The 23,989-nt window shown below is 44.3% G+C and overlaps 1 protein-coding gene across 1 annotated transcript; it reads left to right on the top strand.

Annotated features, from left to right (window-relative positions):
- Positions 1-2,809: 2,809 nt before the first annotated feature.
- On the top strand, positions 2,810-22,962 carry LOC121438066 (L-lactate dehydrogenase A chain-like). Its single transcript, XM_041638320.1, has 7 exons — positions 2,810-2,942; positions 8,157-8,274; positions 11,668-11,841; positions 15,032-15,205; positions 17,200-17,317; positions 21,638-21,761; positions 22,365-22,962. The coding sequence occupies exons 1-7, from the start codon at positions 2,817-2,819 to the stop codon at positions 22,527-22,529; spliced, it is 999 nt and encodes a 332-aa protein (XP_041494254.1). The 5' UTR covers positions 2,810-2,816; the 3' UTR covers positions 22,530-22,962.
- The last annotated feature ends 1,027 nt before the right edge of the window (positions 22,963-23,989 follow it).

Below are 23,989 nucleotides of genomic sequence, written 5' to 3'. Positions count from 1 at the left end.
TCCAGCATAAGTCGTCATCAGTGTTTTTGATCTTGGCCATTCTGTAAGTCCAAGACTGTATCTCAGAGCTGTTTTGGTGTGCATTTCCTTGATTGTTAAGGATGTTGAGCATTTCCTTAAGTGTCTTTTGACCATTTGAGATTGTTGTAAACAGAGACTGTTTTTTGGTTCCTGGCCACCGAGACCAAAATAATCACACAGAAACTATTAATTCCAACACTGTTTGGCCAATAACTTAGGTGTATTCCTAACTAGCTCATATATATATATTTGGTTTTTCTAGACAGGGTTTCTCCCTAGTTTTGGAGTAGACCTGGAACTAGCTCTTGTAGACCAGGCTGGCCTTGAACTCACAGAGATCCACCTGTCTCTGCCTCCGGAGTGCTGGGATTAAAAGTGTGCACTACCATCGCTCATCATAGCTCTTACATCTTAAATTAACACATTTCTATTAATCTATGTATCACCACAAGGCTGTAGCTTGCCAGTAAGTTTCCAGCATCCTTCTCCTTCGACAACTACATGGCGTCTTCTTGACTCTGTCTACTCTCTCTCTATATCTCTGTTCAGATTTACTGCCTGGCTTTACTCTGCCAAGCCATTGCCTGAAACAGTTTCTTCATTAACCTATGGTAATAAAACATATTCATAGCATACAAAGGGGAATCCCACGTCAGATCCCTCCGTTGAGAGTTCTCTGTTTGGGTCTGTATCCCATTTTTTTAAATTAGATTATTTGTTCTTTTATGTCTAGTTTCTTGAGTCCTTTGTATATTTTGAAGATCCATCTGAGGGACTCTCTTAATCAGATTGTTTGAAGCAGGGAGAGTCATCCTACATCTAGGAAGCACCTTCTGGTAGCAGCCTATAGCAAAGAACCTGGAAGAAGGAAACTTTTCTTCTTTTTTTCACCTGCTTGCTGTCGGTCTTGCTGACAACTTCATCAGCTCTTTTGCAGTGGCATTCTGTCACTCATATTAGAATTAGCTTCTTCAGGACGCCAGTGTAGACTGAGGATGCGCAGCTGTCGGGATCCTCCAGACCTTCAGTGGCAGTTTGGAACTGCTGAGACATCAGACCTTGTGGACTGAGCAACTACTGGATTCCCAGCCATTGTTGGACAACCCAGACCACAGCCTGTAGGCCAGTTTAACACATCTTTTAATATGTATGTATATGTGTATATATGTTTATTTGCATATACACATGTATGTGTGTGTACGTATATATTCTGGTAGTTCCATTCCTTTAGAGCAATGATTCTCAGGCTTCCTAATGCTATGACCCTTTAACACAGTTCCTTATGTCGTGGTGACCTCCAATCATAAAATTATTTCATTGTAGGCCAGGCAGTGGTGGTGCACACCTTTAACCCCAGCACTCAGGAGGCAGAGGCAAAGGAGCTCTATGAATTAGATGCCAGCCTGGTCTACGGAATGAGTTCCAAGACAGCCAAAGTTACACAGAGAAGCCCTAACTTAAAAGACAAAACAAAAATTATTCCATTGCCACTTCATAACTGCAATTTTTCAGCTGTTATGAATTATAATTTAAATATCTGATATGCAGGATATTTACCCCTAAAGGGGTCAAGACCCACAGGCTGAGAACACTGCGCGCGCGCGCGCGCGCGTGTGTGTGTGTGTGTGTGTGTGTGTGTGTGTGTGTATGTGTGTACATGCATGCTGGTGCACATGGACGGCGGAGGATGACATCAGCTTTTGCTCCCTGCTCAGGTGTCATTCACCCTGTTTTTTGGGGGTGCTTGCTAATTAGAGCTCACTCGGTATCTAGGGAATTGTAGGAAGCCTCGGTCTCTGTCTCCCCAGTGCTGGGAGCATGGCCTGTAGAACAAACTCCACAGCTTTATACCTGTGTTCTGGGATCCAATTCAAGTCCTCATGCTTGCGTTGCAAGCCCTATGCGGACTGGGCCACCTCCCAAGACCAGCAGTTATTTAAATGCCTACAAACAGATGCAGATGTAAGGGCAAAAGCATGGAGTATGCCCCTCAGTCTCCAAGTTCTGCATTTCCTTGCAGCAGAAAGATAGTGCAGTTCAAGCAGGGCCTTCAAGGAGGCCCTTTCCAAGCTGACTGCCATCTTCTGTGTGGTCTCAGTGCATGCAAACCTTCCCCTAGCAGCTTAGGAAACCTCATAGAGGTCCTCTTTCCGACTCCGAGGAAGCACCAGTGGGCATGCTTGCTTGCACCAAAGTACCTGGCCGGCAGAGGGCGGAGCTTGCATGTGACGTAGAGTCTGGCGCGTTCCTGGTTCGTTACAGCCTTGGCTTCGGAGCCTAACGGTGATCCTGGGTGACACACCTGTGCTGCGCTGTCAGCGGAAGGGTATACTTCTACATCCTCAGAGGCGGTGGGCAGTGGCTTCATCCACCTGGGAAAGAAAGCCTTTGTGGGTTTTGGGGAAGGGTGGAGCCTGCTGAGAAGGAGGAGCCAGCACGCAGGGAGGAACCTGTCTCCTCTGCTTCACCAGGCTTCACTTGGTTTCCACACTCCAGCTAGGGAACTCTCTGGCTTCCCTCCTCCCCTGCTCCTGCGATCTGCAGACTCAAGAGGTAGCTCCTAAACCAGGTATGGTGGCACGGGCCTGTAATCCCAGCACTCTGAGTGGCTAAGGCAGGGGGATTGCCATGAGTTCAAAGCCAACCTAGACTTTCTGGCCAGTCCTAGATACAATACAAAACCTTGTCTCAACTCCACTTCCTCACCAGAAAAAAAAAAAAAAAAATAGATTGTTCAATGTCTTGGCTGTAGGGCCTGTGTCCACTGAAATTTTCCTTTACTCTTTAGGCTCAGCATGTCCACTGTCAAGGAGCAGCTAATTCAGAACCTAACTCAAGAAGATAAAACCTCCCGGTCTAAGATCACCGTGGTTGGAGTTGGGAATGTAGGCATGGCGTGTGCTATTAGTATCTTACTGAAGGTAAGCAGGAAAGCCGTCTTGCAGGAAATCAAAGACGCTCTTAGGTCAGGGTTGCAGGGCTGATCCCTTAATGGAAATACGGAAAATCTGTCATGTTGGCGATTTAAACATTTGCTAGGTGTGGTTGTTGGTGCAGGCCTGTCATCCTAGTACTTGGGAGGTGGAGGCCTAGAAGGTCAGGTCAAGATCACCCGTTGCTACAGATCAAGTTTGAGGGCAGGCTGGACTGTGTGAAATCCTTGGGCAGAGGAGGAGAGTCGGTGTGGTAGCTCACGCTACGGTACTGGGCCCTGATTGTCTGAGCACAGATGCCACGGTCCTGTGGGCTTCACGGTCACTTTGATGCCTTTTGAAAAATAATTGATTTTTAATTAATGTCAATTTGTTTTTGCCTGTGTGCACATCTGAAGCCCTGGAACTGGAGTTATGGACAGGTACGGACTGCCATGTGGGTGCTGGGAATTGAACCTGTGTCCTCTGGAAGAGCAGTCAGGGCTCTTAACCACAGAGCCTACTCTCCAGCCCCATGTCACTTTGATCAATGTTGGAAACTTGTGGAGGGAGATAAGAAGCAATATCAGCTCATACTCCCGAGTCATCTCTTCAGCCCTGAGAATGCATTTGTGTTTGTTTGTTTTTAATACAGTCTCACTACATAGATAGCTGCAGCTGGCTAGAACTCGCTCTGTAGACCAGGTTGGTCTCAGACTCACAGAGATCTGCCTGCCTCTGCCTCCAGAGTGCTGGAATTAAAGGCATGGTTTTTGTTACCACTGCCTGGCTGAGAATAAATTTCCTTTTTTATTATTTTTATTAAATATTTCCACCTCCGGGGGCTGGAGAGATGGCTCAGTGGTTAAGAGCATTGCCTGCTCTTCCAAAGGTCCTGAGTTCAATTCCCAGCAACCACATGGTGGCTCAAAACCATCTATAAAGAGGTCTGGCGCCCTCTTCTGGCCTTCAGGCATATACACAGACAGAATATTGTATACATAATGAATAAATAAATAAATATTTTAGCAGGGCGGTGGTGGCGCACGCCTTTAATCCCAGCACTCGGGAGGCAGAGGCAGGCGGATCTCTGTGAGTTCGAGACCAGCCTGGTCTACAGAGCTAGTTCCAGGACAGGCTCCAAAGCCACAGAGAAACCCTGTCTCGAAAAACCAAAAGAAAAACAAAACAAAACAAACAAACAAAAAAATTCCACCTCCTCCCATCTCCCTCCCTCTCCCCCCACTCCCCATCCCCCTCCAGTCCAAAGAGCAGTCAGGGTTCCATGCCCTGTGGGAAGTCCAAGGTCCTCCCCTCTCCATCCAGATCTAGGAAGGTGAGCATCCAAACAGACTAGGCTCCAAAAAGCCAGTACATGGAGTAGAAGCAAAACCCAGTGCCATTGTCCTTGGCTTCTCAGTCAGCCCTCATTGTCAGCCACATTCAGAGTCCAGTTGGATCACATGTTCCATCAGTCCCAGTCCAGCTGGCCTTGGTGAGCTCCCATTAGATCAGTCCCATTGTCTCAGTGGGTGGGCGCTCCCCTCACGGTCCTGACTTCCTTGCTCATGTTCTCCCTCCTTCTGTTCCTCATTTGCACCTTGGGAGCTCAGTCCAGTGCTCCAGTGTGGGTCTCTGTCTCTATCTCCATCCATCGCCAGATGAAGGTTCTATGGTGATATGCAAGATATTCATCAGTTCAGGCGCCCTCTCCTCAGCTGCCCAAGGAATAAGCTGGGGACATCTCCTTGGACACCTGGGAACCCCTCTAGAGTCAAGTCTCTTGCCAACCCTAAAATGGCTCCCTTAAAATTAAGATATCTACTTCCCTGCTCCCATATCCACCCTTCCTCCATCCCAACCACCCCATTCCCCCTAGCTCTCCCCATCCTCCCCTTTTTCCTTCTCTTTCTCCCTCTCCCCTTACCCACCCCACCCCCAACCACAAGCTCCCAATTTTTGCCTGTCAATCTTGTCTACTTCCAATATCCAGGAGGATAACTATGTTTTTCTTTGGGTTCACCTTCTTATTTAGCTTCTCTAGGATCCCGAATGATAGGCTCAATGTCCTTTGTTTATGGCTAGAATCCACTTATGAGTAAGTACATACCATATTTATCTTTTTGGGTCTCGGTTACCTCACTCAGGATAGTGTTTTCTATTTCCATCCATTTGCATGCAGAATTCAAAGATGTCGTTGGACATTGTTTTTTACCGCTAGGTAGTGCTCTAATATGTATATATTCCACACCTTCTTTATCCATTCTTCCATGGAGGGGCATCTAGGTTGTTTCCAGGTTCTGGCTATTACAAATAATGCTGCTATGAACATAGTTGAACAAATGCTTTTGTAGTATGATAGGGCATCTCTTGGGTATATTCCCAAGAGTGGTATTGCTGGATCCTGGGGTAGGTTGATCCCAAATTTCCTGAGAAACTGCCTCACTGATTTCCAAAGTGGTTGCACAAGTTTGCATTCCCACCAGCAATGGAAGATTGTTCTCCTTACTCCACATCCTCTCCAGCAAAGGCTATCATTGGTGTTTTTGATTTTAGCCATTCTGACAGGTGTAAGATGGTATCTCAAAGTTGTTTTGATTTGCATTTCCTGATCGCTAAGGAGGTTGAGCATGACCTTAAGTGTCTTTTGGCCATTTGAACTTCTTCTGTTGAGAATTCTATGTTCAGTTCAATGCCCCATTTTTTAATTGGGTTAATTAGCATTTTAAAGTCTAGTTTCTTGAGTTCTTTATATATTTTTTATTTCTTTTTTATTGATATTTATTGAGCTCTACATTTTTCTCTGCTCCCTTCCCTGCCTCTCCCCTCCTCCCTTCAATCCTCCTCCAAAGTCCCCATGCTCCCAATTTGCTCAGGAGATTTTGTCTTTTTCTACTTTCTACTTCCCATGTAGATTAGATCTATGTAAGTCTCTCTTAGTGTCTGCATTGTTGTCTAAGTTCTCTGGGATTGTGGTTTGTAGGCTGACTTTCTTTGCTTTATGTTAAAAACCACCTATGAGTGAGTGCATGTGATAATTGTCTTTCTATGTCTGGGTTACCTCACTCAAAATAATGTTTTCTAGTTCCATCCATTTTTCTGCAAAATTCAAGCTGTCATTATTTTTTTCTGTTGTGTAGTACTCCATTATGTAAATGTACCACATTTTCCTTATCCATTCTTCGTTCGAAGGGCATTTAGGTTTTTTCCAGGTTCTGACTATGACAAACAAAGCTACTATGAACATAGTTGAGCACATGTCTTTGTGGCATGATGGAGCATCCTTTGGATATATACCCAAAAGTGGTATTACTGGGTCTTGAGGAAGGTTGTTTCCTAATTTTCTGAGAAATCACCACACTGACATCCAAAGGGGTTGTACCAGCTTGCATTCCCACCAGCAATGCAGAACTATTCCCTTTTCCCCGCAACCTCTTCAGCATAAGTTGTCATCAGAGTTTTTGATCTTGGTCATTCTTACAGGTGTAAGATGGAATCTCAGAGTTGTTTTGATTTGCATTTCTCTGATGACTAAGGATGTTGAACATTTCCTTCAGTGTCTTTCAGTCATTTTAGATTCCTCGTCGAGAGTTCTCAGTTTAGATCTGTACTCCATTTTTTTATTGGATTATGTGATCTTTTGGTGTCCAATTTCTTGAGTTCTTTATTTTGGAGATCAGACCTCTAATGTGGGGTTAGTGAAGATCTTTTCCCATTCTGTAGACTGTCGTTTTGTCTTGTTGACCATGTCCTTTGCTTTACAGAAGCTTTTCAGTTTTAGGAGGTCCCATTTATTAATTGTTTCTCTCAGTGTCTGTGCTGCTAGGGTTATATTTAGGAAGTGGTTCCCTATGCCAATGCATTCAAATGTACTTCCCACTTTCTCTTCTGTAAGGTTCAGTGTGGCTGGTTTTATGTTGAGGCCTTTGATCCATTTGGTCTTGAATTTTGTTCATGGTCATAGATATGGGTCTATTTACATTCTTCTACATGTTATGTCCTGTTATGCAAGCACCATTTGTTCAATATGCTTTCTTTTTTCATTTGAAAGCTTTTGCTATCAAAGATAAGGTGTTTGAAGATGTGTGGATTGATATCTGGGTCTTCTATTTGGTTCCATTCCTCCTGTCTGTTCTTATGCCAATACCAGCTGTTTTCAGTATTGTAGCTGCGTAGTAGAGTTTGAAGTCAGGGGCTGTGATGCCTCCAGAAGTTCTTTTATTGCCTAGCACTGTTTTGGCTATCCTGGGTATTTTGCTTTTCCATATGAAGTTGAGTGCCATTCATTTGAGGTCTTTGAAGAATTTTGCTGGGCATTGCATTGAATTTGTTTTTTTGTTTTTTTTTTTTGTTTTTGCTTTTCGAGACAGGGTTTCTCTGTAGCTTTGAAGCCTGTCCTGGAACTCACTCTGTAGACCAGGCTGGCTTCAAACTCAGAGAGATCTGCCTGCCTCTGCCTCCCGAGTGCTGGAATTAAAGGCGTGCGCCACCACAGCCTGGCCTGAGCACTTGCTATTCTTACAGCCCCTGCATCAAGTGGACTCACTACCTGGAATTCCAGCTCTGGAGGATTGGCACCCTCTTCTGGTCTCTGAGTACTTACTACACACATGTTACACATACACACCATGCAGATACCCACATACAAATAAATGTAAATAATAAAATATAATCTCTAAAAAATGTAAAGATGCAATTTTATAAAATTCTTATGGTTTTGTAAACGTAAAGCAATTGATACTTCTCCTGCATTTGCCTGTTCACTTGGACCTCTGGTCACTCTCTGCATATTCAGCAACTGTATCATTTTTACCAGGAGTTTGAGGCCAGCTGGTTAACAGAGAAAATTCTAGTTCAATCAAGACACACACACACACACACACACACACACACACACACACACAGACCCTGTCTTAAAAAAAAAAGAAAATCAATACAAAACATAAACAAAAAATCCCACAAAACCAAAAACAAACAAAACAAAAGCCTACAAGATTTCATTGGGTATAAAGTGGACATATAACAATTTGTCATTATTATTTCAGTGCTTGAGATCTGGCTTGGCTTCACACACAGGGCAGGCACTTTGCCAGTGAAGCTCTGCCCTCTGCTCTGGAACCCTTCTTGGTCTCCTAAAGGTCTGGGCCATGGTATCTGTGACGTTTCTGTGTTTCAGGGTCTGGCTGATGAACTTGCGCTATCTGTGATGTTTCTGTGTTTCAGGGTCTGGCTGATGAACTCGCTCTTATTGATGCTGATGCAGACAAACTGAAGGGAGAGACCCTGGATCTTCTGCACGGCAGCCTTTTCTTCAACACTCCAAAAATCGTCTCTGGGAAAGGTTGATTTTAGTGTGATAATTTCACTTTCAAAGATTCGTAAGAAGTACTCAATTTTGTCATTTGTAACGGCTTGGATACCTTATAATCCCAACATTTGTGAGGTGGAGGTAGAAGGATGAGCAGGAGTTTATTCCAGCCTCAGCTACGTACTGAGTTTGAGTTCAGCCTGGACTACATGAAACCCATTTCAAAAAATCAAAAAGGCGGGCTGGAGAGATTGCTCAGTAGTTGACTGCTTTTCCTGCTCTTCCAAAGGTCCAAAGTTCAGTTCCCAGCAACCACAAGGTGGCTCAAAACCATCTGTAACAGGATTTGGTGCCCTCTTCTGGCCTGCAGTGATACATTCAGGCAGAATACTGTATACATAATAAAAAAAATCGACCAAATTGACTGCAATAAGTATATAATTAAAAATATCACTGATATGAGCAGTGGTGGCGCACGTCTTTAATCCCAGCACTCGGGAGGCAGAGGCAGGCAAATATCTGTAAGTTTGAGGCCAGCCTGGTCTACAGAGTAAGTTCCAGGACAGCTAAGGCTGTTACACAGGGAAACTGTCTTGAAAAATCAAATTGAAAAAATTTTTTTAAAATACAGTCATACATACATAATACTTCATTAGGACATACAATTTTAAGGCTAATTTCTGCTTGATCTATTTATTTATTTTGAGATAGAATCTTAGCATATGGCCATGGTTGACTTGAAACTCACATAAATGTCTGCTTCTGCCTCCGGAGTGCTAAGATTTAAGGTGTGTTCCACCAAGCCCAGAGTAAAGATTTAATTAATTCATTCATTGTTTGTTGTTGTTTTTGTTTTCAGACAGATTCTCTCTATGTAGCTCTGGCTGTTCTAGAACTTAGTATGTCGACCAGGCTGACCAAAAACTCACAGAGATCCAGCTGCCTCTGCCTCTTGACTCCTGGGATTAAAGGTGTAAGCCACCTCATTTGCAAGCCTGATTGTTATTATTTTTATAAAGAATATTAAATTGCAATGGGGGAAATTTGGAAGGCAGAACAATACAAAACTCCTTTGAGGCTGGAGAGATGGCTCAGTGGTTAGTGATGCTCACCGCTATTGTAAAGGATTTGGGTTTGATTCCCAGCACCCACGGGGTGTCTCACAACCATCTGTAACCCCAGGACCAAGAGATTTGATGTCTCCTATCAGACTCTGAGGCATTGCACTCATGTGGTATATCGACATACATGTAGGCAAAATACTCAAGCCCATAAAATATTAAATGAGTAAGTCATAAAATGACCACCACTGACAGTAGTTATTTAACTAAAAAGTATCCTAGAGAAGCAGTGTAAACACTTCATATTGACCCAAAATATGTAACCGTAATTATTAGTTAATTTGCTGATTTTTCGGTTTGTCTATCTATCAACTATCTGTCTGTCTGTCTATCAACTATATGTCTATTATTACTATTATTTGCTTTTTTGAGGGTCTTTCTACATAGTTCTGGCTGTTCTGGAACTCACTATGAGACCAGGATGGCTTCACACTCACAGAGAGCTCCCTGCCCCTGCCTTCCAAACGCTGGGACTAAAGGTGTGCACCACCACAACCTGCCTATTTTTAGTATTATTTTTAAAGATTTATTTATTTATTATGTATACAGTATTCTCAGTATTCTGTCTGCATATATGCCTACAGGTCAAAAGAGGGCACCAGATTTCACTACAGATGGTTGTGAGCCACTATGTGGTTGCTGGGAATTGAACTCAGGACCTTTGGAAGAGTAGGCAATGCTCTTAACCACTGAGCCATCTCTCCAGCCCCTGTTTTTAGTATTTTTTAAATGATGTGTCTGTGTATACACACACACATGTATATGCATGTAGTTATGTGCACGTGATTGCAGGGACTTGTGGAGGCCAAAGGCATTGGATCACAAGATCTGAAGTTAGAGGAAGTTGGGAGCCACCAGATATGGGTAATAGGAACTGAACTTGTGTCCTTTAGAAAATCATGAAGTGTTTTTACCACTGAACCATCTCTTCAGCCCTGAGACCTTGTTTTCATTGTGGTGGTTTTAAAAGTGTGATAAAGGCCCTTCTTACCAAGCCTGATGACCTGAGTTCAGTTTGAGAGACCCATTTGATAGAATGAGACCCTGACTCCCCCAAGTTGAGAGACCCATTTGATAGAATGAGACCCTGACTCCCCCAAGTTGAGGGACCCATTTGATAGAATGAGACTCTGACTCCCCTAAGTTGAGGGACCCATTTGATAGAATGAGACCCTGACTCCCCTAAGTTGAGGGACCCATTTGATAGAATGAGACCCTGACTCCCCCAAGTTGAGGGACCCATTTGATAGAATGAGACCCTGACTCCCCCAAGTTGCTCTTTGACCTCCACATGAATTCCATGGCATGGCACACTCACACACATACACACACAAATAAATGAGAATGTGAATGTCTTAGATACTTAAAGGAATTGCTAATTGAAATAGCATCAAATAATGTTTAATAATAATAAGCAAAGCTTGTCTTATTGGGGTTGGATATAGTAAGTGAAATAATTTCCAGGCTGGTAATTACATTTAGTAATATTGGTGGTTTATTACTTGTGTGAATTAGAGATCTGACTTATTTGTAATCTCAAATATGGTTTTTTATAATAATTAGAGGTAAATCTGTTCTTTCCTTTAGAATCCTAAAATAGATATTGAAATTCTCAAGAGCCGGGCAGTGGTGGCACATGCCTTTAATCCCAGCACTCGGGAGGCAGAGGCAGGCGGATCTCTGTGAGTTCGAGGCCAGCCTGGTCTACAAGAGCTAGTTAGTTCCAGGACAGGCACCAAAAACTACAGGGAAACCCTGTTTCGAAAACAAAAAACAAAAAAACCCTCACGAGCTCTAAATTTTTTTTCTTTGATTTTTTGAGACAGGGTTCCTCTGTGTAACAGATCTGACTGTCTAGAAATCACTCTGTAGACCAGGCTGGCCTCAAACTCACAGAGATCCACCTGCCTCTTCCTCCCAAGTGCTAGGATTAAAAATCTGAGCCACTGCCACCTGGCGAGTTCTAAATTGGGTATTGCTAAAAAGTCAGGGCACTGGGGATTTAGTTCAGTGCTGGCATGGCTGTTAGTTCAATTCCCAGCAACACAAGAAAGCAAAAACTGAAGCCCGAGAGCTGCTGATTTCCTTACCCTAGGCCTTTCTGACAACTGGGAATGTGGGTTAAAGCGGATGGCAGATTAGGAAGTGTTTTATGAAAGCTGGCAACAAGTCTTGTATGCCTGATGCTCCAGTGTGGGGAGTCTTGTCTTTTTCCAAATCCAGGATGTTCAGGTACAGATGCTTAACGAGTCAGGCGCAATGGTGTCAGTCCTGATCCAAACACCGTTCTCTGCTTCCTTCTTAGATTACAGTGTCTCTGCCAACTCCAAATTAGTTATCATCACAGCTGGCGCCAGGCAGAAGGTGGGAGAGTCGCGCCTTGACCTGGTCCAGCGCAATGTTGTTATCATGAAATCCATCGTTCCCGGCATAGTCCAAAACAGCCCCGACTGTAAAATCCTGATTGTCTCAAACCCAGGTAAGGACCCCGTCCCCTCTGGGGTGATGATTGGCCTGCACCATTCCATTCTAAACTCCGCTAAGGTTGCATTTGTGGGTTATTAATCTTCGTCCACTCAAAGTCTCCCATGTCACAAGTTTTAATAGACGCCATCATGGTGCCATCCCAGTAAGATCTGGAGCATCCCTGTCACTGCTGCCGGGTCGTTTGACACATTTTCTGGAACTTCCTCAACAAAACAAAACAAAACCGAGCAGAGAGTTCAAGCTTTTCTACCCAGACCCTTTTATAGCAGTTATTTTTAGGTCCAACTATGTCTTGGATGTGTCAGTGATTTTTTTGTTTTGTTTTGTTTTTGTTTTTCGAGACAGGGTTTCTCTGTAGATATGGAGCCTGTCCTAGACTAGCTCTTGTAGACCAGGCTGGCCTCGAACTCACAGAGCTCTGCCTGCCTCTGTCTCCCAAGTGCTGGCATTAAAGGCGTACGCCACCACCACCTGGCCATATCATGGATTTTTACACCTTTGCACTGCAGGCTTCTTCTCTTTATGTTTCCGTGTGTGTGTGTGTGTGTGTGTGTGATGCAGTGTGTCTCTGTGTGCACTGGCATGGCCATGTGGAGGCTGGAAGTTGGTGTCTTCCTCCACGGCTCTTTAGCATCTCTCGCTGAACATGGAGCTTACAGTTTTGACTGGATTCCTGACATTACGTTCTCAGACCTATCTGTCTCTACAACCCCAACCATCACTAACCCTATTTATTAATAATTTTAAAAAACCAGATCCCATTAGAGATGATTGTGAGATGCCATGTGGTTGCTGAGAATTGAACTCAGGTCCTCTGGAAGAGCAGCCAGTGCTCTTATCCATTGGGCCATCTCTCTACCCCCCCCCATGTTTTGCTTTTTACATGGGTGCTGAGATCTGAACTCAGGTCCTAATGCTTGCCCAGCAAGCACTCCATCAATGGAGCCATCTCTGCAGTCCTGCTTATACGCTACAAACACTCTATTTTCACCTGTTGATGTCTATTTTATGTGTATGAATGTTTTGCTTACATGTATACATGGGTACCTGTAACATGAACAGGGCCTGCTTGTTGGGGTTTCTGTCCTGCCTGTTACCCCACAGCCGGCAAGCCCAAAGAAAATCACACAGAGATCTCTATAAGTTATAAAGCTGATTGGCAAATTAGCTCAGGCTACTTATTAGCTCTTGTAGCTTATATTAACCCATTATTCTGATCTATTTTAGCCATATGGCTGGGTACCTTTTTCAGCTGGCAGGTCATATCCCGCTTCCTTGGTGGTCTGTGCAGGACTGGGTGAAATCAACTTCCTCCTTCCCAGAAGTCTCCTGTTCTCATTGCATCATTTCAACTTACTGTCTGGTTTTCCCGCCTATACTTCCTGCTTGGCCAATCAGTGTTTATTTGAAATATGATTGACAGAATACAGATAATTCTCCCATGCCAATTCCCCCTCTTTTTTTTAAAAAAAAATATTTATTTATTTATTATGTATATAATATTCTGTCTTTGTGTATGCCTGCAGGCCAGAAGAGGGCACCAGACACCATTACAGATAGTTGTGAGCCACCATGTGGTTGCTGGGAATTGAACTCAGGACCTTTGGAAAGGCAATGCTCTTAATCTCTGAGCCATCTCTCCAGCCCCTTTCCCCCTCTTTAAAAAAAAAAAACACAGGCGGATCTCTGGGAGTTCGAGGCCAGCCTGGTCTAAGTTCCAGATAGTTGTGAGCCATCATGTGGGTGCTTGAAACCAAACCCAGGTTCTCTGCAAGAGCAGCCAGTGCTCTTAACCACTGAGCCACCTCTGCAGCCCTCACTGAGGGCTCTTAAGGATAATGTGAATATTTGTGTGCAAGCATTTGCATGGTCATATGTCTTCTTTCTTTAGAGTAAATGATGGGGGGGCAGGAGGGCCCAAGTGGGTTATATACTCTAAAGTGTTTGACTCTGTTAGACGTTGCACACAGGTTTTCAAAGATCCGTGCCTTCGGCATCCCCCTCCCCTCCAGCACTCTGTTGTCAGCCTTTCATTTATTTTCAAGACAGGGTTTTTCTGTAGCTTTGGAGTCTGTCCTCGAACTAGCTCTTGTAGACCAGGCTGGCCTCGAACTCAGAGATCCGCCTGCTTCTGCCTTCCAAGTGCTGGGATTAAAGGCGTGCCCCACCAATGCCCAGCCACTTGCCAGCCTTTCCAAAGAGTTCCCCAGACATCTTATTTTTGAGGATTAGTCTGGCCAGATACTGTATGTTGACATCCTTGCTACTATCACAAGTGTTTCCTAGCTCTGTTAATTTTTCTTTATTTTATTTTATTTTTTTATTTACATGGGAGTTTGTGTGCAAGTATGTCCATACACCACATGCATACCTGGTACCTCTTTCAGAAGGGATGCTGGATTCTTTGGAACTGGAATTACAGATGGTTGTAAGTTTCATTTGGGCGCTGGGACTCAAACCTGGGTCCTCTGGAAGAGCAGCCAGTGAGGGCTCTTAATAGCTGAGCCATCTCACCAGCCCTCCACAAAAACATTTGCAAGTCAAATCCTCCTCACCTCCAAGTCTGTTGTGGCTTCTTGAGGTTGGGTTTCATGAGTCTGCAGTCTGTAGATTTCGGTTACAAGGCACAGGAGTTTTTATTGTGTTTGTTTAGTGATCAGTTAATGCCTGGACAGAATTTTCTTTAAATGCCTAAGACCTTAAGCAATTTCCCAAACCTTCCTGCCCTCCTTTCTTGGGTGTGTCTTTGGGACCCAGCTCAGCAGTTTTTGACTGTGCCTTAGCCATCACGTTTCTGTTTCCTCTTGCACAAGTTGCTGTGATCTTTCCACATTGCCCACACACCTGCAGCCTGCACTGGCTGTGCCCACGCACTGTTCTAGGTAACGTTGATAGTGCAGGTGGCAATAGAAACAGGAAATCCAGGAAGCTAAAGAGGCAGAAACTGACCCATTATTAGATTTGCTGAAAAGCCCTTAGAGTATCTCAGAAGATGCTGTAAGACTGTATGGGCGAGCGATTTACATGAAAGCCCTGAGCATCTCTACTCTTTAGATCCACTGTACTTTAAACTCCGATGAATCTGCATTTGACTCCAGACAATGTATCTTTTTATAAAAGTGCCTGTAAATAGAAATGGCTATGGATCTTTCTCTAACGCTGTTTGAAACTGTTCTTCCTAGTGGATATTTTGACTTACGTGGTATGGAAGATAAGTGGCCTCCCTGCAACTCGCATAATTGGGAGTGGCTGTAACCTAGACTCTGCCCGTTTCCGTTACCTGATTGGAGAGAAGTTGGGTGTCCACCCTGTAAGTTGCCATGGCTACGTTCTTGGTGAGCACGGCGACTCCAGCGGTGAGTGTAGCCAGTGATGGTGTAAGTGTCCTTCCGGGGTTCAGTAAAGCTTCTCTTCAGAGCCCGTTCACGCCAGGATAGATGAATAATTTTTATTTTCTTATTTTCTTTGGTGTATGCTTTTTCTATTTGTATGCTTTCCAGACTGTTTTAATTGAGCTAGGCATGGTAGTGTCTACCTGGAATCCCAGAACTTCAGAGGTAGAAGCAGGAGGATAGCTAGTTCTAGGCCAGCCTGGGCTACAAAGCAATACCCTGTCTGAAACAATGAAAAACATTTATTGATGCATACTTATGCATATGTGGAGAGTACATTGAGGTGTCTTGATCCATATGTATGTGACACAGTGATCAAGTCAGCATCTTCAGCTTTGTGGTCACCTTATAAATCTATCCTATCTCTGGGCTGAGAACACTAAAAAACCTACCTAGTTTGAGATAGACAACATTTCAAAATTATTTTTATTAAATTACATTATCTGCGTGTGGGTATGTTCACCTGAGTGGAGGTGCCTGCAGAGGCCAGGTATTGCATCTCCCTGGAACTGGGGTGGAGGTGGGTTGTGAGCTGTCTGATGTGGGTGCATTATCTGTTCTTCACTAATGAGCCTTGTCTCCAGCCAGAGACCATACTTGCCTTTTGTAAAGACCAGGTCTCCTGAGTATCAGGCTGGCCTGAACCTTGTCCATTAGCTGAGAATGACCTTGAAGCTTGCTCCCCTGCCTCTGTTTCCCACTCTCCCAGCCCAGGACCACATAATCACTGACTACAGTCCCCTGACTCTGCAGTGGAGCACTGGTGCTCTCCTCCCTTCTGCTCAGAAGTGTGTGCCGCCCCTTGCCTCCCTTTCTCCTACCTTCCCCAGTATCTCATAACCTCCCTTCTCCCCTGTCTCAGTGTGCCTTTTTATATTTCATATTTAGATGACATCACTCCAGTTTCAGGGGATCCACTTATGTGCACAACCCACATACCAAACACACATGTACCCCTAAGTAAAACTCACAGTAATACAAACAAAAATGATAAAATAAATCTTAACAAGAAAAACCATAACTTCTTGTATTTATATATGATGTGAGATAGCACCCTAACATTAAAACCCACATAGAAAGTACATCTGGGTGGGCTGGAGAGATAGCTCTGTGGTTAAGAGCATTGCCTGCTCTTCCAAAGGTCCTGAGTTCAATTTCCGGGAACCACATTGTGGCTCACAATCATCTGTAATGAGGTCTGGTGCCCTCTTCTGGCCTGCAGGCATACACACAGACAGAATATTGTATACATAATAAATAAATAAGAAAATACATCTTGGTGCAGTGGTGAACACTTGTAATATCAGTACTTAAAAGCTGGGACCTGAGGATCAGGGGTTTGCAGACATCCTCAGGTACAAAGCTCAACACTCTCAACCAACCAAAAGCCAAAAGTGGTGATGTATTCCTAAAATCTAATAATTTGAGGTGGGGTGGAGGCAGGCAAGTCAGAAGTTTGAGGCCATCTTTGGCTGTACATGGGATTTGAGGCCAGCCTTTCTTAAACACAAAGAACAAGTGGTTGGAGCAATGGGTCAGAGGTTAGGAGCACAGAGGTTAGTTCTTCCAGAGGTCCTGAGTCCAATTCCTAGCAACCACAAGATGGCTCACAACCATCTATAATGAGATCTAGTGTCTTCTTCTGGCATGCAGGCACACACTCAGGCAGAACACTGTATACATAATAAAATAAATCTTAAAATAAAAAGAAGGAAACCTGTCAGTCAACTCTAGCCAAGTGTGGTGGCAGATTCTTGCCATCCAGCGCTCAGGGCAAAGGCAGGAAGATAGGAATTGGAAGGTAGCTGGGTCCTTTCTCAAAAGAACCAAACCAAAAGCAGAACAGAATCCCCCGCCCCCAACAAAACACCCCAGCACTAAACTCAAGCAACTGACTCAGCTTTTGGCAAGAGGAGCAAAGAGGAGAGCTGTTTTTTTTTTTTGTTTTGTTTTCTTAGTGCCCTTGTGGAGTGGTGTGAACGTTGCTGGCGTACCTCTGAAGTCACTGAACCCAGCATTAGGAACTGACTCAGACCAGGAACAGTGGAAAAAGATCCACAATCAGGTGGTGGAAAGGTGACTGCGGTTATGTTATTGTTAATGCCACAATAATCATTATTATGAATAAATTTTGGCTGGGCGGCGGTGGTGCACTGCTTTAATCCCAACACTTGGAAGGTAAAGGCAGGAGGATCTCTGTGAGTTCAAGGCCAGCATGGTCTACAGAGCAAGTACTAGGTAGGATAGGCTCAAAAGTTACAAAGAAACTCTGTATCAAGAAACAAAACAAAATGAATAAAAAGAATAAAATTTGATGGCTCACAACAATCTAAAATGAGGTCTGGTGCCCTCTTATGGCATTCGGGCAGAACACCATATACATAATAAATAAATCTAAAAAATTAAAGTTTTGAGCTGAGCTCTGGTGGCGCATACCTTTAATCCCAGCAGTCGGGAGACAGAGGAAAATGGATCTCTGTGAGTTCAAGGCCAGCCTGGCTACAGAGTGAGTTCCAGGGCAGCTGGTGTAGATACCCAGAGAAAGAAACCCTGTCTTGAAAAAAATGGAATAAATTTTGCAGGTGTCTGGAGAGTGGTTAAGCGCACTGGCTGCTCTTCTAGAGGACCTGGATTGGATTCCCAGTACTACACGGTGGCTCACAACCATCTGTAACTCTAGCTCCAGCAATCTGCTGCCCTCTTCTGGCTTCTGTGGGAATCAAGCACGTAGGTGATTCACATACACGCATGCATACAAACATAAATACATACATACACGCAGGCAAAATGCCCATACACATAAAAATTTTTTAGATTCAATTATTTTATATATATAGGTGTTCTATCTGTATGTATGACTTTATTCCTGAAGAAGAGGACATCAGATCCCTCTACGGATGGTTGTGAGCCACCATGTGGTTGCTGGGAATTGAACTCAGGTCCTCCGGAGGAGCAGCCTGTGCTCTTAACCACTGAGCCATCGCTCCAGCTTCCATAAATAATTTTTTTAAATATTTATTTATTATGTATACAATATCCTTTCTGCATGTATGCCTGCAGGCCAGAAGAGGGCACCAGACCTCATTACAGATGGTTGTGAGCCACCACATGGTTGCTGGGAATTGAACTCAGGAACTCTGGAAGAGCAGGCAGTGTTCTTAACCTCTGAGCCGTCTCTCCGGCCCCACATAAATAAATTTTTTAAGGGAGTTAATTTCACATAGAAAATGCCTGTAGTTTTGTTTTGTAGCTTTGTATCTTTGGTTTTGTTGTTGGACCCTAAAGCCCCACCAAGGAGGAGGTCGCCCCACCAAGGAGGAGGTCGCCCCAAGAGACACTCTCAGCACAGTTGATGCAATAGCAAGAGGAATTTTTATTCTGCCATGGCAGAGGAGAAGGACCTGCTTTGTCTATTACAGGCTCTTTTAAAGGAAAAAAACCACAAAATCAGGGAGGGGGTAGTACAGAATCAAAGGGAAAGTCCAGAAATCATTTGTCAACTATTTTGACTAGTTCATTCAGCGGTCAGCTAACTCTACTTGATCAATGCTATGGCAATTACAAGGAGGAACACCTGCAGGTCGTCTCACCCCAGTTCCAGGGTCCGGGTCTATTGAAGAAAGACTACAATGGGGATGGAAAGTACTCAAAGCTCCCGTGCACGCGTGGTTGGTTACCAGGGTCCTGGTTCCCAGGAAGGAGGGTGCAGTAATGCTAAGGTGCCCCAAAGTCATTCATTGTGAGAGGAGCAGCCCCAGGCTTCTGACATTCCCACAAGAGGCCTTCGTGGTCCATACCTGCCTCTGGCTCTTTGTCTGTGCTACCCTCAACAACTTGAGTTACTTGTTTAGTCTATTCCTCAGAGTTTCTTTGATGGACATGTCTGATTATATATACGGGTATATATATTTGAGACAGAGTATTATCCTGTCATCCAGGCTGGCCCTGATCCACAGAGATTTTCTGCCTTCATCCACCTAAGTGCTGGGATTAAAGATGTGCACCATCACTTGAGGCCTGTACCAGTCACTTAAAGTGGTCGGAAAGTTGTCTATAGTAACTTTTAAGGTAATTGGAATCTATGTTTAGATATTTAAGCAACAATAAAATATTAAAAGTTCACCAGGTGGTGGTGGTGGTTTATGCTTTTAATCTCAGCACTCAGGAGAAAGAAGCAGGCGGGTCTCTGTGAGTTTGAGGCCAAGCCTGGTCCAAGACAGCCAAGGCTACACAGAGAAACCCTGTCTTGGAAAAATCAAAACAATAAGTAAAAGTTAATTCTGTCTTGTAGTGCTTATGTCCTAGTATTTTGATTTCATGGTAAAGATGAACCGATTCTTTTGTTGTTGTCGTTGTGCTGTTTTGCTTTGAGGCAGGGTTTTTATGTAGACTAGGTTGACCTAGAACTCTAAACATCTGCCTGCCTCTGTCTCCTGAGTGCTTGGGTTAAAGGCACACAGAGATCTGCCTGCCTCTGCCTCCCGAGTGCTGGCATTAAAGGCATGCGCCACCACCGCCCGGCCAAATTGATTCTTAGTTAAAGTAAAATGATATTTTATGTGACTTATTTTTTTGAGACAGAGTCTTTTTAAAAAATATTTATTTATTATGTATACAATATTCTGTGTGTAAGCCTGCAGGCCAGAAGAAGGCACCAGACCCCATTATAGATGGTTGTGAGCCACCATGTGGCTGCTGGGAATTGAACTTAGGACCTTTGGAAGAGCAGGCAATGCTCTTAACCTCTGAGCCATCTCTCCAGCCCGAGACAGAGTCTTATTGTGTACCTCTAGCTGGCCCAGAACTGACTATGTAGACCAGGCTGGACTGGAACTCACAGAGATTTACCTGTGCCCCCACTGTGCCTGGCTGAGATCTATCTTTAAAGACTGTAAGCCATAAACACTTGTGGAAGAACTCTGAGAAAATGTGACTCGCAGGGCACAGACACATAGACCCTTCAGAAGCAGCACGGTTGTCTCTCCGTGGAACCTAGTTCAGCACTTTTACAGCTGGAAACGGATTTGCCACGCACAAAAAGGCCTTTGAAAGCAAGTTCAAACAAGTTAGTTCTACCCTCGACGATACATTAATTCACTCAGAAAGGTCTTTAGAGCTCTTTACAAGATGTACTTATGGGTGTCCTGCCTGCCCGCGTCTGTACTGCATGAATGCAGTACCCGTGTCGTCCAGAAGAGGTCACAGGATTCCTTGGAACTGGAGTTACAGACAAACCTAGGTGCTGAAGGGCTGCCAGTCCTCTTAACCTCCGAGCTACCTCTGCAGCCCCCAGAGATAGGGTGTTTGTAACAAAAATATCTTATTTATGCTAATACTAATAGAAGCACAGTCAACTTCTTGATTTGGATAGTATGGGTATAGTATGCTCCAGATTCTTTCGGTTTGTTTTTGGGGGGTTCTTTCTCTAGACAGTTTCTCTGTGTGGCCCTGGCCGGCTTTGAAATCATAGAGATCCACCTGCCTCTGCCTACCGAGTGCTGGGATTCAAGGCATGCGCCACTGCTCAGCCCTGACTTTGATTCTTAATTCAATCATAGAAGCACTGCAAAATGAACTTTGCTCCTCAGTCTGTCTCACTTGAGACAACCTGGTTTCACTGTGCTTGCTTCACGGATTTTGCATTAGTGGGTGACTCTCTGTTGGCTTTGATAAGTACCAGGACCAAACCAATTTCCAAAAGAAAGTTTGGGCTGATTGTTCCCAAGGGTTGGAGTCCGTAGTGGCAGAGCAGAGGTATAGGTAGAAGGCCGCAGGCTGTCTGAGCAGTAGCTGAGAACTCATCTCTACACAGAGACAAAGCCGAGAGCAAAGTGGGGCTTGTCTTTTAAAACCTCAGAGCCCGCCCCCAGTGACATGCTTCCTTCCAGCAAGACCACACCTCCTAATCCTTCCCCAAAGAGATATCAGCTGGGGAGCAAATGTTTGAAAGACCTATCCTTATGGAGGACATCTCATTCAAGACACCACACTTTTTCTTTGAGGTGCTGGGACCAGAGTCTCATGCATGCTAGGAACACATTCTGTCACGGGATACGATTCCGGTCCAATTACTATTTCACTTTTGTTTTTCTGCCATGAGTCCTAGTCTTAGCCTCTGAACCCTCTCACCTGCTCCTCCATATTTCATTTCTGAGAATCACTAGCTTTGTTGCTGTTTTGACAATGTAATATTTCTTCTATCAATATACAAGACTTAGTCAATTGTGGGGGTGTTAAACGTTTTGCCTTCCTTTTGCCCTTACTGTCAGAGGTCCTGCTTAACTATATAACATGTCTTGGTGGTATTATTGATTATAAAATGTGTTTGGTAAAGCCTTTATTTTCCTTGTCCTTCCCTACCCTTCTTTCCCTTTTCCCATCCTTCCCATTCCACAGCGCCTATGAGGTGATCAAACTGAAAGGTTATACGTCCTGGGCCATTGGCCTCTCTGTGGCCAACTTGGCAGAGAGCATAATGAAGAATCTGAGGCGGGTGCATCCCATTTCCACCATGATTAAGGTAATGGGTCTGCAGAGGCATATGTATTTTACAGATTTGTTTCTTGGCCTTGCAAACTCTTGAGCAGACTAGTGGAAGCCCCCAGTCACTGACTGAACAGAAGTAAATTCATCCATTCATGATTTTCTTTTGGAAAGAAATAGCTGACCTGTGGAATTAATGTCCCGTCAGCACTGAAAGTATCTAAGTTACACTGAGTTAGGTGGAGACCCTGCTCAGTTACCGGTCTTACAGAAATTGGCAAGTGTGGTTTATTGTGTATGTTAGTAAGACTTGGGTTTTGGTTTGCTTTGCTTTTTTGAGGCAAGGGTCTTAGGTAATGTCTACTGGCCTGGCCTTCAACTTGTTATGTACCTGAGGATAATCTTGAACTCCTACCTCTAGCTCTCACGTACTGGGATGACAGGCATGTGCCAAGCCTAGCTGTTGCTGTCTTGATGACTTTCTATTGCACTGTTCATTATCACATCATAGCTGGGCATCTCTGGATTAGGATAGATCAGCACTCGTTTAAAAAAAAGAGCTTTATAATTGTGGAAGGTCTAAACCCCAGGAAACCTGAGGATGTGTAGACAAACCAATCTCTTGTTGTTTTGTGTCCAGGGTCTCTATGGAATCAAGGATGATGTCTTCCTCAGTGTCCCCTGTGTCCTGGGACAAAATGGAATCTCAGATGTTGTGAAGGTGACTCTGACTTCTGAAGAGGAGGCCCGCTTGAAGAAGAGTGCAGACACGCTCTGGGGGATCCAGAAAGAGCTGCAGTTCTAAAAGTCCCCAGATGTCCTAGCGCTTCACTGTCCAGGCTGCAGCACACTGTCTCCTCAGCTGAGCTGTGGTTAGGGTGGTTGTGTTCCCACAGCTCTACCCTGATGCTAAGTGGTACTTGTGTAGTGGTAACCTGGTTGGTGTGACACTGCCAACTGTGTGCAGGCTTCAGTTACCCTGTGAACCTGCTGTGTCTGTGCTGTGCACCCTCACCAGACATGCCTAGGCCAATGATTTCCCAGTTAGTCATAACCTGGCTCCAGTGTGTAAATCCATTATGCATATCTTGTGCATAACTGTTCCAAAGGATATTATTTTGTGTATTATGTATCTGTGGTGTACATTGAAATATTGTGTAAAGATCTTCATATGGATGATGCAACCGACTACCCAAGTGTCATGCCAACGAAAACACCAAATAAACCTTGAACAGTGATTACTTCTCATTTTATTTAAGACACAGTTGAGCAGCCAAAGTGGTGCGTGCCTTTGATCCCAGCAGAGGCAGGTGGATCTGCAAGTCATCCAGGCTGCTTTACATAGTTTAGGAAAGCTGACATTGCATAGTGAGACCATTCTAGAAAAAGGTAAAGCTGGGCTGAGGAGGCACTCAGTTGGTGAAGTGTTGAATCCCTGGGGCTTAAAGGCACTGGGGAGGTGGAGAGGTGGAGACCTAGGGCTTGGAGCTGCCTTACAGTTCAGAGGTTTAGTCCACTATTGGCATAGCAACATGCAAGATCAGCAAGCAGTAGGAAGAGAGAGACTAGGCCTGCTTTGGGCATTTGAAACCCCAAAGCCACTTTGTGACGAACTTCCTCCTACAAGTCCACAGCTAATGCCACTTCCTAAGCATTCAAATATGAGTCTGTGGAGGTGATTATTCAAGGAACCATCGTGAGGGATTATGTCTCAAAATGTTATAGTAGGTAGCCTTCAGTAAGACATCTTAGGGATAACCTCCATCCTGCATAGTCATGGGCATATACACAGACATAAAACTGCTCTTATTGTCACAATGGGAAGTAAGTTCTTGATCAAGGTCTTGTTTTTTTTTTTTTTTTTTTGGTTTTTCGAGACAGGGTTTCTCTGTGGCTTTGGAGTCTGTCCTGGAACTAGCTCTGTAGACCAGGCTGGTCTCGAACTCACAGAGATCCGCCTGCCTCTGCCTCCCGAGTGCTGGGATTAAAGGCGTGCGCCACCATCGCCCGGCTGTTTTTTTTTTTTTTAATGTGGATGGGTATTTTGTCTGTATGTAGGTAACTATGTTCACAGACATTCTTCACATTGGCAACTGGCCATAAGAAGGAATAGCCCATCACTAAGGAAGAAGACAGACACATGGTGCTGAAGAATCCTAATGTAGGTTCAGAGAGACGGCTCAGCAGGTGAAGGGGATTGCCACCCGAGGCCCTGAACCCTCAAAACCCACATAGATAAGAACTGATGGATAGGTGGGCTGGAGA

This window comes from Microtus oregoni, unplaced genomic scaffold (genome assembly GCF_018167655.1).
Source record: "Microtus oregoni isolate MIOR12 unplaced genomic scaffold, Mior012 000000F_ref0000247, whole genome shotgun sequence".
Classification (NCBI taxonomy): Eukaryota; Metazoa; Chordata; class Mammalia; order Rodentia; family Cricetidae; genus Microtus; species Microtus oregoni.
Note: the sequence above shows the minus strand (reverse complement) of the source record. Positions and strands in the feature narration are given on the sequence as shown.